The sequence below is a fragment of the Electrona antarctica genome, assembly GCF_951216825.1.
Source record: "Electrona antarctica genome assembly, chromosome: 19".
Lineage (NCBI taxonomy): Eukaryota > Metazoa > Chordata > Actinopteri > Myctophiformes > Myctophidae > Electrona > Electrona antarctica.
In genome coordinates this window covers 19,381,043-19,398,854 of record NC_136800.1, presented here as the reverse complement: position 1 = coordinate 19,398,854, position 17,812 = coordinate 19,381,043, and the positions used below count along the sequence as shown (strand labels likewise).

At 40.8% G+C, this 17,812-nt stretch overlaps 1 protein-coding gene across 3 annotated transcripts; it reads left to right on the top strand.

Annotated features, from left to right (window-relative positions):
* The first annotated feature begins 1 nt into the window (after position 1).
* LOC306943930 (uncharacterized protein) lies at positions 2–16,670 on the top strand. Of its 3 annotated transcripts, none has more exons than XM_079530476.1 (9): positions 2–319; positions 4,231–4,308; positions 4,932–5,006; positions 5,804–5,930; positions 6,225–6,408; positions 6,721–6,916; positions 7,391–9,901; positions 11,304–11,381; positions 11,708–11,770. In XM_079530476.1, the coding sequence occupies exons 1-7, from the start codon at positions 32–34 to the stop codon at positions 8,789–8,791; spliced, it is 2,349 nt and encodes a 782-aa protein (XP_079386602.1). In that variant the 5' UTR covers positions 2–31; the 3' UTR covers positions 8,792–9,901; positions 11,304–11,381; positions 11,708–11,770. The 3 variants fall into 3 exon arrangements, with proteins under 3 accessions (XP_079386602.1, XP_079386603.1, XP_079386601.1); XM_079530477.1 differs by lacking the exon at positions 2–319 and adding an exon at positions 423–1,099; XM_079530475.1 differs by lacking the exons at positions 2–319; positions 4,231–4,308; positions 4,932–5,006; ... (1 more) ...; positions 6,225–6,408; positions 6,721–6,916 and adding exons at positions 12,432–12,582; positions 12,792–12,999; positions 13,612–13,807; positions 14,513–16,670 and having other exon boundaries at positions 8,809–9,901; positions 11,708–11,782.
* Positions 16,671–17,812: the final 1,142 nt, after the last annotated feature.

Genomic DNA, 17,812 nt, shown 5'->3' with positions numbered 1-17,812 from the left:
ACATGTTCGTGATGCTGCTGTAACTGTAATAATGGATGCTAAAGATCGATCAATCTGCTCTGTTGTTGGCTGTGTCGATAGACACAAGTCTTTACACCATCTCCCAGCAGGCCTAAATGAAGACACACGCTCCAGGTGGATGAATTTTATTTTTGATGGCAATGTTCCACCAGTGATTTCAAAGAAGCGTCTCTTGGTGTGCGCTCATCATTTCACAACAGAAAGTTTTTCAAATCTTGGTCAATTTGAGAGTGGATTTGCTAACAAACTTATTTTGCAACAAGGATCAATACCAAGTGTTCGTGTCCTAATCCCAACTGTAAGTATTTATATCGCAATGCTTTGTGTTAAGTTTTTGTGCAGTACTATATTTGAACATCAATGTTAGTTGTCTAATAAATCAATGAAATAGAGAGCCCCGTCAAGGCTGAGCCAAATAAGCCAACTCTTCCTGTTTACTTCCTGGTTGAGAGCTAGCAAATACTTCAGAATAAGACCTCGGTCAATTAAGTAAAAAGTGTCAGTAAAAACATCCCGTTGAAACTGTTCTACAAGAAGAAATTCTAATAAATCCGTTATTAGAGATGAGTTGTTTTCGTTTTCTTGGCGTTCGTTTACTTCGCGTCACCAGGCTTGAGGCTTTCCACAGCCGTTCGCCAGTATATTATTGTGTGTCCACAATCTGGCAACATGGTTCAACGTCAACATGTGACCACGCAGCTGCAGAAGATCACCTCTGGTGGAGCTAACTGCGTTACACGTGGAGCATGTGTTTACATCTGATTCATCATCCGAAATTATTTTCTTTCCCTCGTTGGACTCTAACACCATGGCATCTGGAGTTCATCGCTGTTCAGTTGTTGGCTGCAAGGACTTTGGCCTCTCGAAACACACAGTCCCTGCTCAAGAGGATATCAAATCGAAGTGGATTGATTTTATCTTTGACGGCAACGTTCCCGCTAAAATGCCCGCTAAGATGTTTGTGTGCATAAATCACTTTTCTCTGGATTCATATGAAAACATTGGCATGATTAGGGCTGGTTTTTCAAGGAAATGGTTGTTGAAACCGGGAGCAATACCAACAATCCGTCTCTCAACTGTAAGTCTTTCAGAATAATTTCCTGTGGTTAGCCTTTGTGTATTGTGGAAAGGTCCCGGGGTCCTCCAGAGAAAAAGTTTGTTGACAACCGCCGCCATTACTGGTTTTCACGATGTCTAAAGTCTTAAATCATCCCATACTTGTGCGGTAGGTATCAACCAAAGCAGTAGCCTATTACACATAGTCCCTGACTCCCTGCTCAAGAGGACTTTAAATCGGAGTGGCTTTAATTTAATTTTTTAACGGCAGCGTTCCTCCACTCCCTCCAGTGATCAAGCAAAGTCCTTTTCTGTGTGTCAATATCACTTTACGGTGGATTCTTATGAAAAGTTGGCGATGCATACGGCTGGTTTCACAGTAAGCAGGCGTTTGAAGCGGGGAGTAATATATTGCCAACCGCTCTTCACAGATTAATCACAGAATTAAACGGAGCCACTGTTTAATTATGCTGGCTGGGGTGTTTTGTTTTTCTGCAGACGCCCTCCTCTCTTCTTCTATCGGTTTATTGGCAGTTGCCAAACCAATTCATGTGCATTACCGTCACCATCTGGACTGGAGTGTTCCAAAATTATGCAGTACAAAATCAAATGTAATAAAGTGTCCATTCAAAATAATCCCATTCAACAAACATTGTCCGCTCTGTTATATCATATAACAGCGGACAATGTAACTTATATGTCTACTCAGTGATGCAAATAACCTGCATCCTAAACACAGCACTGAACATAGGCATCGTCACAGCCTCAGGTAGAGTTGCATTCAATATTTTCACAATTTTGGCACAATTAAATTGAGACAATCGTGTTACTCTGCCTGACTCTGCCGGTCATATGGTGTGTGTTCAGTGATGCAATTAGCCTGCATCCTTTAAGGCTCATACATACATAGTTTTTGGTGATAGCTTATCACCGCGGTGTAGTTTTTAAAGGGTTGGAAAACTACACCATTACGTCAGTCACAGTGATGATCACCAAAAACTGGAGTATGTATGAGCCTTTAGTAGACTCACTAAATTGAGAAAGGACGCAACCATGTCACCCTCTGGGGGTCCTGGGATGCAATACTGAATACTGTACTCTAATGTTGTTGAAGTAGGGCTCATAAAATGTCCCTGGGGCTCATCTCCCCAGGCCAGGGACATTTTATGAATCCTACTTGTGGGACGCAGGGGTGGTCTTTTAGAATCCTTTCGATTCTAAAAGACCACTCCTGTGTCCCACCATCCTAGGACCCATTACATTGAAAACCTATTTACATCACTGCCTCCTATAGAGTCGGAGTAGGCGTGAATCCCTTCCTCTCTCAGGACAGGACATCCATCACATCCATAAATGTTCTTGCTGCATCCAAAATAATCTTAATCCTTTATGATTTGCCTTTATCTCCCCCGCACAATTAATCACCATGGTTGGCAATAAATGCCAGAAATCTTTTCTTGTCCATGTAGATACCCCGCTCAGCTCCATTTCACTTTTTCCCTCGCTTCCTGTTCAGCCTGTTGTGAAGCCATCCTTTCATTGATTGCTCCCCTCCACTTTCTCCACTGCTTCAGCGTATGACGTCTTTCCTGCTTTACTCACTTTAATCTCCTTTTTCCTGGGACACTGTGACGAACCTACGTAATGTTCACCTTCAGTGCAGGGCCTGAGTTAGGACCCCCTGAGTGGTCGCGACCCACGGGTTGAGAACCCCTATCCTAACGTACTCTGTCTCCAAAGTACCATTCTTGTCTCTTGGCATACACCGTCAACATAATAGAGGGTATGCGCGTGACATCATCATCATACCAGGAAGTTATGCTGAAATGCCTACTGAGTGGCAAAAAACTACTTTCTGGCCTTGACAGCCCATACATCCAAACAGAAAAGTCATATTTGATTGCATTAATGACTTTAATCAACATTAAACTCACTTTGCCACTCGATCTGCCATTCACTTTATGCATGCGCATACCCTCTATTGACAAATGCTCCTTTCTTCACTGTGGTACACCACTTATTACTCCCTTTCTTCAACTCTTCATTCACCGGACATTCTCTAAACTAATAGATTTTATCCATAGCGTTGTACATCTGATCCTTGTTTTTGCATTCTACTATGACCATCCCCCTTCCACTCTCACTGAGTTGACTTCTTCAATCTTTCCGACAATCAACTTTCTCACAGCATGTGGATCGCTGAAGAGGCCATCAATCTGTTTCTCTGCTACCATCCCTATTACATATTCATTCACTTCCTTCAGTTGCCTTTCTTTCTTTTCGATTTCTTTTTCAATCCTCTTTTATCTTCATCCTCACTGACAGATGAATATTCCAAATCTATTTAAAAACGGCCACATCCCTCAGCGTTGGCCATGTGCTCGACACCGTAACCAACCAGGAATCTCCTCCACCCTCCTATCGGAAATCCGTGTTTTTGAGTGGTGCAACCATAGGGTGCAGCCACTCCAATGCCCAGCTTTGTCCGTTCCTGGCTGTTTCCCTAGGTACCAAAAGGGGGCGCTGTTGCAGCACTCACTTCAGACAGTTTAGATTTTTTCATTGTTGGTGTGTTCACATCCGGGGATTCAGGGTGTTCGGGCCGTGTATAATGGTATTAAATGGTATGGTAGTGGTGATTTAATAATATGGGAAAATGTATACAACATCGCAGTCACAAACGTGATTTCAGCTATATATATATCCCCCAAATCTTCTGGTTATCAATATCGTTCATGTGAAGTGGTTTGTGAAGTGGCTCATTTGTTGAAATGGTGGAAGTCGCTAAAGTGAGTCACCAGTCACCACCCCCAGATGACCGCCACTGCCTGCCGGGTTGAAGCCTGGATTCTACCCGTACAGGAGGGAGGAATCGTCGGGCACAATGGTGCTCATTGGCCGCGAGAGGTGCGGAGCTGTCGTGGCGAGGAGTGCCTCCAAAAGCTATAACGATTTTGAACGCTGCATCAACCATTTATTTAACATCTTTTTAGGCCAGTCCTAAAAAGATTCCTTTAACAATGCTGCAGAAACGATCTGCAATTAGTAATGATGCAGGGCATTCAAAGAATATGTAGCTTATGTTTTTGTGCTGATACATTAGTGTATGTATCCATTCATTGATATTGTTTTCATTGTCCTTTTCTCCAATAGAGTTCATCACAACAAGAAAACACCCACAGCCAAGGTTACAGCACACCTCACATGTTGAGAGCTGAAGAGCGTGACAAGGTTATTATTAACGACAACTATAATGGATACTAGATGTGAAAACATTTTAAAAACGTGTGTGTGTGTGTGTGTGTGTGTGTGTGTGTGTGTGTGTGTGTGTGTGTGTGTGTGTGTGTGTGTGTGTGTGTGTGTGTGTGTGTGTGTGTGTGTGTGTGTGTGTGTGTGTGTGTGTGTGTGTGTGTGTGTGTGTGTGTGTGTGCGCGCAAACACTGTAGATTATGTACAATGAAAGTGTTAAATTGCTTTATATTGTGATATAGATAGAGCTCTTGAGTAACCAGAAAATGCATTTTCAGGTTGAGATGCCAAATTGCCAATTTTATCAAATCAGGAGAGAACTGGATGAATTTGGAAGTGATCACACAAAGAAATGAGCAGAAAAAACTGGAACTATATACAATTGAAGCTAATGTAGGCCTATTAGTACTTAATCCATTTTGGCTGAAGATTTCATACCCACCTGAAAATGTATTTTCAAATTAACACTATAGCAATGCTTACTAGTATCAATGTAGTGCTCTAACGATGTTGCCGAAATGCTCTGCAACTAATGATGCAGTCAGGGCATGTTTTACATGAATGAATTTATTTATTGTTGTTTACATTGTATCTTTCACCAATAGTGTTCATCCCAACAAGACACCCACAACCAATGTTACAGCACACCTCTCATGTTGAGAGTTGAAGACCGTGACAAGGTTAGTATCATGGAAGAATCATCAAAGAAAGGATACGTTATGTTGTGGCTGTAGTACAGGCTAAGCCTGGGAGATAGAAACCTGTGTGACGCACAAACTAAACTGAACTGTCCAAACGAAAGCTCAAGTTTAAAAATGCTTTACTTCAGTGTCACCAAATATTAAAATACAATTTCCCAATAAATATGTAATATGTGCAAAGAAATTTAAATCATGAGCAAAATGCAGTCAACAAAAATGATCTCTCCCAGTTACATATGGATACTGAATTACAAGTATTACTATACTGACCTTGTTGTCTATGCAAGCAGCTCTTTGTGCAGTTCAATTTTGCACGTTATACATTAATGCTACTACTGCCTACATGTGCAGGACGCAAGCTATAGACTATGAGGGTACCAGTAGATCTACTTAGGTAACACCACTTGCAGGGCTTTCCATAAGGGCTAGCTGCCAGCCAAACAACATTTAGAATGTATTACTTTCAATCTAAAAAAACCCCACAACCTTTACCTTTAGTTTCATGAGAGCAGGCCACCATCACATCTGCACTGATTTCTCAAATTTACATAAGGATGTCTCTTGGCCAAACGTGGCAAATTTAACATTAAAATAATAGATATTTCAATGAATGTGTATTGTCCATTCTAAAAATACATGTGTAGCTTGCAGGGGTCAGTGTTTATTTATCGACTTCACTTTACTTGGATTTAAAAATTATAATCAATTGGGAGAGGGTGGCAGAGTATTCTTTGCTTCATCTGAACTAAACTAAACCTATTCTAATGTGTTCTTAGGATAAGGTATTTCTGCAGTACCAACGTTCCAGGGACATAGGTTGCCAGACTGACAGATCTCTGAGATCTGTTCATTCTGTTGGCACCCAGCTCTCCAAGAACACGCTAGTGCATCGAAGAAGTCAAGGTTTGCCAATTGGATTATTAACTGTTATTTTTGTGGTGTGTTGCCCAAATATCCACTTTCATATTACAGTGTCGTGTGAAAATAGCCAATCAACCAGCTCACAATGTGCTGTGATGTGACACATTGTGAGCTGGTAGATTTGCTATTTTTTTGTCCATTTCTAAAAAAAATTACAAACATGTAAAATATGTTTTCTTTCTTTTTTTATTTGTTGGACATTTTTTTAATTGTTTGTCGAAAATTGTTACGCCAGGTTGAAAGTAGTTAATAAACAAGGCTATGTTTTCCAATTAGGTTCTCAGGCAACTGTGAGTGTTGCCATTGGTACAGCAGTCCAAAGACCACCTCCAATCCAGAGCTCAACATTCCGGAAGCCCTTTAAACCCTCTGAAAGAGGGCTGAAACAAGATGATGGTCATGGAGTCTTCACTGAGCCTTACATCTCTGGAGAACCTCTCTCGACAGAGTCAATGCTATCGTAAGTCGTCTCCAAAGCATAATGATGATAATGGCTAGTTGAATAGAACTAATATAGTACTAGTCTCCACACCATTCACAACCTCTGAAACCTATAGAGTCTTGAACTACACCTCTCAAAATATGAGAGAGGAAGCTGTCAACTGTTTGTCATTTCTGTACAAAAAAACATCTTTATATTTTAATTTCCATTCTATATATGTTTATATGATTTTGTGTGTGTATGTTACTGGACGGGACAGTTTTTTCTCCCTTCATGTGGATATGTTTCTCTGTGAGGAATTTACTATTTTATCTCCTATTCATTGTGCAGACAAGCCTCACCCTCCATAAATGATGTCCCTAAATACATTGTGGATGAATACTGTCTGCTCGAGCTGTTTGAAGACTGTCCAGCGTGTGGCTTCATGTGTGAAGTCCAGAAGACTATAAGAGGGACCTTCTTGGCTGTTCATCAGCTGTGCCTCCAATGCAACTTCAGCAGGAACTGGAAGAGTCAACAACTGGAGGTTATTTAAATAGTTAATTAGTATCCATTATATCTTTATTCATGGATAGGTTAAATGTTTTCTTTCATTTTTCATCTCCCCAAGGCTGGAATGATGGCAGGTGGAGATTTTGCTTGTGTGCGTGCATTTGTCTGTCCACAGCTAATCTTTACACTTGCATGCATACTCCCAGTAGGCCAAGGAAGGCACGTGTTTTTTCTTGAATTTATTTACACAATGCTGCCTTTTTTTAACATCTGTGGTACATTGTGTTACTGTTACTGGGTGTCTGCAGTTTTCATCAACAAACATATTAGGATGATGATGTTATAATATCCTGTTTATATTACTACATACTCAATGGCAATCAGTACCAACCTCCTCAGATAATTGTTTATTTTACAAACTTCCCAACTTTAACCAAATTAATGTAATGGAACCACGAGAGAATCGTTCCAACTGCAGAGATTACTGATCATCTATTCTGTTTTACAGGTAGTGCCCTTGGGTGACTCTCGTAGCTGCACCAGTGATCCAGAGAGTTCTGCTGCTGTCATTACTGAAATAGTTGGCTTTAGTGATGAAAATGATTCCTTCGATGAAGTATCTACTGAGGATGCAGAGACTTCTGTTGCTGCCATTACTGAAATTGTTGGCTTTAGTGATGACAATTGTGAAGTTTCTACTGAGGATCCAGAGACTTCTGTTGCTGCCATTACTGAAATTACTGGTTTTAGTGACGAGAATGACTCTTCGGATGAAGGATCTAGTGATGAAGAACATCATTCAGACAGTGATTGGGATCCGCTGAAACACCACAATAGAGACAGCAAGCTTGTAGACAGTGAGTCTGATGAAGATACAGGCAGTGAGCCTATTGCAGATGAGAAACATGAAAAGGATTGCCGCAAACTGAAACTCTGTCCTGAATGTGGAGCTTTTTTCTACAGTCAGACTCACACATGTGAGAACAAAAAGCCCTTTTCTTGTAACATGTGTGGCAAGAGATTTTTAAGTGAGGGTCATCTAAAAGCTCACAGCAAGACCCACGAGGATGGTTACAAGCATGTGTGCAAGTACTGCTTCTCAACCTTCGGAACAAGGTCAGACAAACTTGTCCACGAGCAACGTCATCCCCCTGCACTGAAGCCCTATCAATGTCCTGACTGTCCAGAGGTGTTTGCCAAGATGCAAGAGCGCAGTGTCCACCTGGTCAGTCACAGAGGCCCCAAAAGAAATATTTGCCTCATATGCAACACAGAGTTTTCAAGTGACCAGCACCTGCAGAGGCATGTAGCTGTCCACACAAAAGTAAAGCAGTTTGTATGTGAGCTGTGCCAGCGCTCATTCACCCAGTCAACCCACCTCAAATCCCACATGCGTGTCCACACAGGAGAGAAACCCTATCAGTGTCAGCACTGTGACAAGTCCTTTAATCACAATGTTAGCCTGAAGAGTCACATCCAGCGTTATCATGGACAAGTCCCTGACCCAGGGGAAAAAGTGCTGATGGAGAAGACAAGTAGGACTGAGTCTGAGGCAGAAAAAGATGAAACAATTGAAATGGAGATCTGTGCTGTTGATGCTGAGGAGGCTGAGCGAAGTAAGGACACATTGTGTAACCCTGATGAGGAGGAGAAGAAGGAAGAGAAGGTGGGGAGAAGAAGGTATTATAAGCCCTCAGGCAGACCTAAAGGAAGGCCTAAGAAGAATGCAGTGATCACCTTAGATGATAGACTGTTGTGTGTTAGTAATGAGAATGAGAGAGGCCAGGGAGAGGGTGACTCAACGGATGAGGAGCAAGAGCATGACAGTGACCCAATTTTTGAACTAAGTAAAAGGAAGAGAAGGAAAATGATAGACAGACCTAGAGGGAGGCCTAAGAACATGCAGTGAGAGCCGAGGATGTATTAGTGATGATAAGAGAGGCCAGGGAAACAATGAAAAATGCAAAGGTAGAATCCATTGGTCTGGCTGTCCTGCAAATCAGTGGTCCTCAACGTGGATTCCATGGCTAGCCTGATGCGTATTAGAATCGTTGAGAATCACTACTGTAAATTACTTTTTTCTGAAGAATGGCTGATGTTAAAATTATGTTTGTTCTGGCAGAGGAGACTGCAATAAAGAATAGAATATAAATTCCACAAATCTCATGTCTATGGTAGTGTGTATCATCCTCCCTCATATCTTGAGAACCATCCAACCAATTGACTTGATACACATAGAAGACATAGTTGGAGCGCTTCGTGGATCCTTCCTTTAATACAGCTAACTGATTTTCAGATATTTACAAACTTGTTTCACAAATGGCACAACCGTAGGGTCTCTTATCTACAGGCAGAGTACAGCTGTACAACCAAGGATCTCTTTTTCCACAAAGAAAATTACACACAGTGGTCTGAGATATTATTAAAAAAGACAAATGACAAACATAATTTGTGTTGTATATTTATGTTTAAATAATTAATTGTTTTAATAGTTTGTTTACTCTAGTCTAGAGGATACTTTTATTCTGAAGAGATCGGCCATAGTTCTCCCTCTGAGTTCACCATGTGGCCACAGCACAGCTGCAGAAGATCACCCTCTAGTGGAGCTAACTTCTCATTACATGTGGAGCATGTGTTTACATCATCCGCCATTCTTTTCTTTCGCTGCCTGGACTCTAGCTGTAACATCATGGATAACTCTTCTGGAATTCACCTAGCCTCATATGGAACTAGAGGTCCAGTTGGTGAAAAGACCTGTTCAGTTGTTGGCTGCAAGGACCAAAGCATCTTTACACACAGAGTCCCTTCTCAAGCGGAGATCAAATCGAAGTTGATTGATTTTATCTTTGACGGCAATGCTCCTGCTTCGCTGCCCAAGAAATGTAGTCTGTTCGTGTGCAAGAATCACTTTTCGCTGGATTCATATGAAAACATTGGCATGGTCATGCCTGGTTTTGAAGGAACATGGATTTTGAAACGGGGACTCGGAGCAATAATGCCAACAATCCGTCTCTCAACTGTAAGTCTTTCAGAATAATTTCCTGTCTGTGGAAACGTAGTCAGACTAGTGTACTTGAGTAAAGATGGAAAGAGATTCACAGATTCGCTCTTCCGGGCTCAATAGCTCAGGAACGAAACAATCACAAAACACATCTTTCACATCTAAAGTATTTCCCCACGTCACCCACTGAGTTATACCATCTTCTCTTTTTTAACGTGCTTATTTTTAGGGCAGTTTTGAAGAAAGCCAGAGATGTCAATCTCTGCATGACTTCCTTCAAACTGGCTTGAAAAGGCTAGATTTGCCAAAAAGACAGAGCCCTTAAACTAAAGCAACTGTTAGAAAATCACAAGTGGAGATGCATTTTAAAGCCCCTTGAAAAAATTGAAGGGAGTACACTGTACAAGTACTGTTATTCCTCTCTTTTGTAAATATAGCTATTTTTATTTGCCATTCAATGATACTGTATGTAAAGCCTCATTATGTAAAATGTTTAATTAATACAATTAAAATGTATCCAATCTGTATGGTAGAGTATGTTAATACCAGTAAGACACATATCCTGAGGGTTAGAAGAATGCCCATATATGGATTTTCTCTTCTTTTAAAATAAAATTGAGGGCGTAAAATGTGTGCTAATTAGTGTAAGGCCAGGCGGGGCCTCAGGCAAGACCAGTTAGGGCCCACCGGCCCAGGTAGGGCTGGACCTTAATTTTCGGGCCTGTTGAGAACTCAAAAGGGATACATCGAAGAGGAAGGACAGGTGAGGAAGGATCAGCATATGGAATGTCAGAGCAGGTCAGTTCCATATATGGAGATCTAAGGGTTTGAGGTCAGATGTAGAGTTACTGGCCAGCTCCATATATGCAGATCTAGGTGATGATCCAGTCTTCTCCTTGTATGGCTATCCAGGGTTTGATGAGGTCAGTGTCGTGATCTTCATATATGGAGCATCTCACAAGGCGTGACGGACTGACAGCCATATAGTGGCGTGACGGACGGACAGACTGACTGACTGACAGGTTTTGCAGATTTTCATAGTAATGTGACCTACTGTCGCAACAATATAACGTATACAATTGGGTTGGTTGTATTTAGTCTCCCTGCTCTTCTATCTAGATATTTAGATTGTGTCGAGATTTATCAATTTATCACCCAAAAATGTTCACCTATGACATGCCCAAAATAAATACTTACCCCCAGAATGACTGATCATAAAATGATCAGGCAAAACCGAGTAATGTATATTGCATATAACTATATTATTAAAAAAAAAAATTGGGGGTGAAATTTTAAAATGCTACAGAAACAATCTGCAACTAGAAATGATGCAGGGCATTCAAAGAATATGTAGCTTATGTTTTTGTGCTGATACATTAGTTAATATATGCATTGTTATTATTTTCTTTTTCTCCATTAGAGTTCATCACAACAAGAAAACAAGCACAGCCAAGGTTACAGCACACCTCCCATGTTGAGAGCTGAAGAGCGTGACGAGGTTATTATCATTAACAACTATAATGGATACTAGATGTGAAAACATTTTCATTAAAAAAAAAACGTGTGTGTGTGTGCACGTGCGTGTGTGTGTGCATTATGTATGTGTTAAAATGCATTTTCTGTTTAATCAAGTGATCTATACTAATGAGTACTATTCATTAGTATAGATCACTTGATTAACCAGATGTATTTTTAGGTTGAGATATTAATTGAATCTTATTCAATCAGGAGAGATAACTCGCAGGCAGGGCATTCAAAGAACATGTATGTTTTTGTACGTTAGTGAATTTGTTTATTGCTGGCCTGTCTTTTTTTCAACAATAGAGTTCAACCCAACAAGACACCCACAACCAATGTTACAGCACACCTCTCATGTTGAAAGTTGAAGACCCTGACAAGGTTAGTAGCAACTAACTGGATACTAGATGTTATGGCTGATGATGGCAATCCCCAATAAATTGATCTTCCGGCAGGCTAAGCCTGGGAGATTGTATGACGCACAAACTAAAAGGACTTGCGTCCAGACGAAAGCTCAAGTTTAAAAATTCTTTACTTCAGTGTCACCAAATATTAAAATACCAGCTAATTTCAGCACTTACATCTGGGTCAAATCCCGTTTGTTGTCATTCACAAATGTTGTCAAAAGAACGCTCCATTCTCATTGAAAAGCATCGGCAGAATCCACCCTCATACAGTGTGGACAGGCAGGAATGGAGATCTTTTGTAAAACAATGATGCAGACAGTAACCCACATTTGTTGACCATCAATATGGATACTGAATTACATGTATTACTGACCTTGTTGTCTCGGCTTGCAGCTTTTGTGCAGTTAAATTATGCACATTATGCATTAATGCTACTATTGCTACTACAAGCTATAGAGTCTAATGTATAGACTATGAGGGTACCCGTAGATCTACTCTTATTCATTATAATTACGAATCGCCACTTACAGTACTTTCCATAAGGGGTAGCTGCCAGCCCAACAGCCAGCTATTAGTATTAATTTATTTTCAATTCTAAATAAAAGCCAACACTTTATTTTCAGACTGATAGTGTATCTTCCATGAGACCAGGCCACCACACGTACCAACAGTACCTACGTTCCAGGAGTGGACTGGTAGGTCCGTCAGAACAGATTGTTCGTTCTGTTGGCACCCAGCTCTCCAGCAACACCCTAGTTTATCGAAGAAGTCAAGGTTTGTCAATTGTAATATTTCCTGGTTATTTAATAACTGCTATTTCTGTGGTGTGTTGCCCAATTATCCACTTTCACGTGTTATAATGGCATTTTAGCAATCTAAAGCTATTTTATAATTAAGTACGAAGGGAAAAAAAAGTTTGAATGCCGAAAATTGGTACGCCAGCTTGAATGTACTTAACAAACAAGGCCATGTTTTCCAATTAGGTTCTCAGACAACTGAGGCAACTCAGACAAGGGTGCTTACTGTGAGTGTTGCCATTGGTACACCAGTCCAATGGAAAAGACCACCTCCAATCCAATTCCGGAAGCCCTTTAAACCCTCTAAGAGACGAGGGCTGAAACAAGATGACCATGGAGTCTACACTGAGCCTTACATCCCTGGAGAACCTGTCTCGACAGAGTCAATGTTATCGTAAGTCGGCTCCAAAGCATAATGATGATAATGGCTAATTGAATAGAACTAATATAGTAGTAGTAGTAGTAGTCTTACGTAGCCAGACAACTATTTCACAACCTCCAAAAGCTATATAGTACACATAGTACAACACAAAAATATATCTTAAAATATCTTTACATATATTTTTAATTTAAATTTCTGAAAGCTATATATGTTTAGATGATTTGGATTTATATTTGGGTAAATTTGCCCCACTGTAAAGAAGACACGGAAGTGGGGAGGAGACGTTGCATCCAATTTATAGCTTAATCATTTTCAGAGCTTCCGTGTATGATGGAAGCGTTTGAAAATTGTGGGAGGCAACATTCTGGCTATACTAGTATAGTAGTAATACTGTAACTTGACTGGACAGTTTTTTTCTCCCTTCATGTTCCTCTGTGAGGAATTTACTTAACCTGTAAAAACAAATGTCACCCACTTCTTTACATCTTGAAACCAGTGATGTGACAACTGACAATAAAGTTGATTCTGATTTAATATTATCACTTCTGGTATTCACTGACACTTGTTTCATGTAGCCTTTTACCTTCCCCCCCCCCCCCCATTTGTCTCCTATTCATTGTGCAGACAAGCCTCACCCTCCATAAATGATGTCCCTAAATTCATTGTGGATGAATACTGTCTCCTCGAGCTGTTTGAAGACTGTCCAGCGTGTGGCTTTGTGTGTGAAGTCAAGAAGACGATAAGAGGGACCTTCCTGGCTGTTCATCAGATGTGCCTCCAATGCAATTTCAGCAGGAACTGGAAGAGTCAGCGACTGGAGGTTATTTAAATAGTTAATTAGTATCCATTATATGCTTATTAATATTGCATATTGCGGAGAAAGGAATGTGTTGAATAACACAACACAGCCATTAATAGGTCCATGTTTTCTTTATGTTTTTTTTTATCTCCCCAAGGCCGGAATGATGGCAGGTGGAGATATTTATTTTGTGCGTAGTTGCGTACATCTGTCTGTCCACAGCTAATCTTGCAAATCACTGGACCGATCAACACAACACTTTGCATGCATACTCCCAATAGGCCAAGGAAGGGACTTCTTTTTTTATCGGCCTCATAGTGGTGTTAGGCCTGGCTGCTTCATGTTTTAGCTTGAATTTATTCTCACACACAATGCTACAAATCTCTATATTATAGAAACATCTGTGTTTGAATAAAATGAATTCAAACTACAACAACCTGACTTTTTGTCATTGATGATCTTGTCTTCAAATATAGGTATTTGCAATTTTCATCAACAAACATATTAGGATCACAGGATGATGTTACAATTATAATGTCCTGTCAGTACATATTCAATGAAAATCCGTACCAACCTCCTCAGCTAATATATGGTTTATTATACAAACTTCCCACCTTTTACAGATGGGCACGATACTGTACCAAGATAACCAAATTAATGTAATGTAACCACGAGAGAATCATTCCAACTGCAGAGATTACTGGTCATCTATTCTCTGTTTTACAGGCAGTGCCCTCGGGTGACCCTCGTAGCTGCACCAGTGATCCAGAGAGTTCTGCTGCTGCCATTACTGAAATTATTGGCTTTAGTGATGAAAAACTTTCCTTGGATGAAGGACCTAGTGAGGATCCAGAGACATCTGTTGCTGCCATTACTGAAATTATTGGTTTTAGTGATGAGAATGACTCCTCGGATGAAGGATCTAGTGAGGAAGACCATAATTCAGACAGTGATTGGGATCCACTGCAGCACCACAATATAGACAGCAAGCTTGCAGACAGTGAGTCTGATGAAGATGCAGGCAGTGAGTCTGATGCCGATAAGAAACATGAAAAGTATTGCCGCAAACTCTGTCCTGAATGTGGAGCTTTTTTCTACAGTCAGACTCACACATGTGAGAACACAAAGCCCTATTCTTGTAATGTGTGTGGCAAGAGATTTTTAAGTGAGGGTAATCTAAAAGCTCACAACAGGATCCACAAGGATGGCTACAAGCATGTGTGCAAGTATTGCTTCTCAACCTTCGGAACGAGGTCAGACAAGCTCGTCCACGAGCAGAGTCATCCCCCTGCACGGAAGCCCTATCAATGTCCTGACTGTCCAAAAGTGTTTGCCAAGATGCAAGAGCGCAGTGACCACCTGGTGAGTCACAGAGGCCCCACTAGACATATTTGCCACGTATGCAATATGGAGTTTTCACTTGGCGATCAACTGCAGAGGCATGTAGCTGTCCACACAAAAGTAAAGCAGTTTGTATGTGAGGTGTGCCAGCGCTCATTCACACAGTCAACTCACCTCAAATCCCACATGCGTGTCCACACAGGAGAGAAACCCTATCAGTGTCAGCACTGTGATAAGTCCTTTAATCACAATGTTAGCCTGAAGAGTCACATCCAGCGTTATCATGGACAACTCCCTGATCCAGGGATTACGGTTCAGATGAAGAAGACAAGTGGGAATGAGTTTGAAACGGAAAGAGATGAGACAGATGAAATGGAGAGAAGTGCTGTTGATGCTGAGGAGGCTGAGCGAAGTAAGGACACATTGTGTAACCCTGATGATGAGGAGGAGGAGGAGGAGGAGGAGGAGGAGGAGGAGGAGGAGGAGGAGAAGGAGAAGGCAGAGAAAGTGGGAAAAAGAAGACACTATAAGTCCTCAGGCAGACCTAAAGGGAGGCCAAAGAGAATTGCAGTGTTCACAAGTAGATCAGTGTCTGAGGTAGAAAAAGATGACGCAAATCAAATGGATAGCAGTACTGCTGATGTTGAGGAGGCTAAAACGGATGAAATGGAGAGCAGTGGTGTTGATGCTGATGAGGCTGAGCAAAGTAACACATTGTGCATCCCTGAGAATGGTGGAGATGAGGAGAGGAAAGAGAGGGTGGGAAAAAGAAAAAGGTGCACAGGTAGACCTATAGGAAGGCCTAAGAAGAATGCAATGATCATTCCAGATGATGCGAACCAATTGAAGAGACTGTTGTGTTTTAGTAATGAGAATAGCCAGGGAGAGGGTCACTCAACAGATGAGCAAGAGGATGACAGTGACCCAATTTTTGAACCAAGTAAAAGGAAGGAGGAAATAGAAAGAAACAGGCAGACCTAGAGAGAGGCCTAAGAACATGCAGTGAGAGATTGTTATTAGTGATGAGAATGAGAAAGGCCAGCGAAGCAATGAAAAGGTGGGGCCAAATCTCATAAAAGGGAGATGTAGAAAATGCAAAGGTAGAATCCGTCTGGCTTTCCTGCAAATCAGTGGTTCTCAACGTGGATTCCGTAAACCCAGTGGTTCTCAACGTAAACCTCAAGGGTTATTGAAAGGTTTAATCTTCACAATTATTATGTGAAGTAAATACATCTAGAGTGGTTTCCAAAGTGGGGTCCGGGGACCCCTAGGGGCCCTTGAGGGATTTCCAGAGGGTCCCCAGCTAAATGATAGTTAGGAACCAAATGACCCTTATGATGACCCTTATGGGTTTAAGGGTCCATTTGGTTCCATTTGTACACTCAAAGTTAAATTAACAGTGATTTTACAATATACATTGGGGTCCCAGAAATGCCAATAATTAGGGGACCATAGCCTAATTCAGTTCAAACCGGGGACCCTTGAAAATGAAAATGCTTGAGAATGTTAAAATGTTGTTTGTTCTGGCAGAGGAGATTGAAATAAAAATAACATAATTATCAATTCCACGAATCTCATGTCTTTATGAAAGTGTAACTCTTGAGAACCCATCCAACCAATCGACTTGATACACATGGAAGACATAGTTTAAGTGCTGTGTGTATCCTTTCATTAATACAGCCAACTGAAAATAGTGTGTTTTGCTGACACGCAAAATTACTAGTGTAGCTATTTTTGTGACTTGTAATCTACAGACCTGGTGTGTGATGATTAATTGTAAGAAACGTAGAGGTCATAATGGAAATGTCCATGAATCTCCAAATCGTTAGGGAGAAAAGTACATATTACTCTCATATTTACTCTCCCATTTGTATTTATTTTTATTTTAAATAAAACGCCCCTATAGCTTTTACATGGATTGGACAATATAAGTTATGTAATATAACAGTGATTTTTTTTCTGTTGTATTTTTTACTGTGCTACACTTACTGTTAATCATTTTGTTGACAAAGTATTCAAAAGTTAGCCTAAACCTGCACCAGTGGACCTACTATTTCTGTTTAATTCAACTCGCTGTAAAAAACAAAACGAGAAAAGAATCACTGGCCGCAGATTACATCATGGAGCGAAGACGGTGTAAATTTCTTTAATAAAGACACCAGAAATTGTGAGACAGATTTTAATTAGGTGCTCCGAGATAAACACAAGGTGGCGGTATAATTCAACGATTGTGGAGGTTCCAAACCGGCCAGAAAATGAAAATGAAGTCCATTTCCGTATCCGCTCTAATGCAAAAAAGTAATAATAAAAATGCAAAGCGGGAGCTTTGAATTTGTAATGTGAACACAACACTCTCCAGCTAGGTTTTAAAACCTAACGTGAGTGTTACCACTTTGTGTCTGCATGATGGATTAGTAGTCCAAACTTGTGTTTGTCCGCGTTAAAAAAATACGAATGAGTTATGAGATTATAAATGTGTTTTTCTTTTGCCATTTAGCACTAGCTAATGCTAACAGCACTTTACAGTAGGCTACCCGGTAGCCTACTGTAAAGTGCTGTTAGCACGTTAGTGCTGTTATACGTCTTAGCTAGATAAGTCTTAAATTAGCCCTGGTGTGTTAGCGCGTTCTCACAAACGCACTGGACCAGGGCTAGTCTTAAATAGGTCACTGTTAAGCCTATGGG

Bases quoted from the DNA above. Each gene is read 5' to 3' on its own strand.
- LOC306943930 (XM_079530475.1), top strand. From the start codon at position 9,446: ATGTGGCCACAGCACAGCTGCAGAAGATCACCCTCTAGTGGAGCTAAC. The intron at 9,902-11,303 runs GTAAGTCTTTCA...TTTCTCCATTAG, and splicing joins CAACAATCCGTCTCTCAACT to AGTTCATCACAACAAGAAAA. The intron at 11,382-11,707 runs GTTATTATCATT...TTTCAACAATAG, and splicing joins GAGCTGAAGAGCGTGACGAG to AGTTCAACCCAACAAGACAC.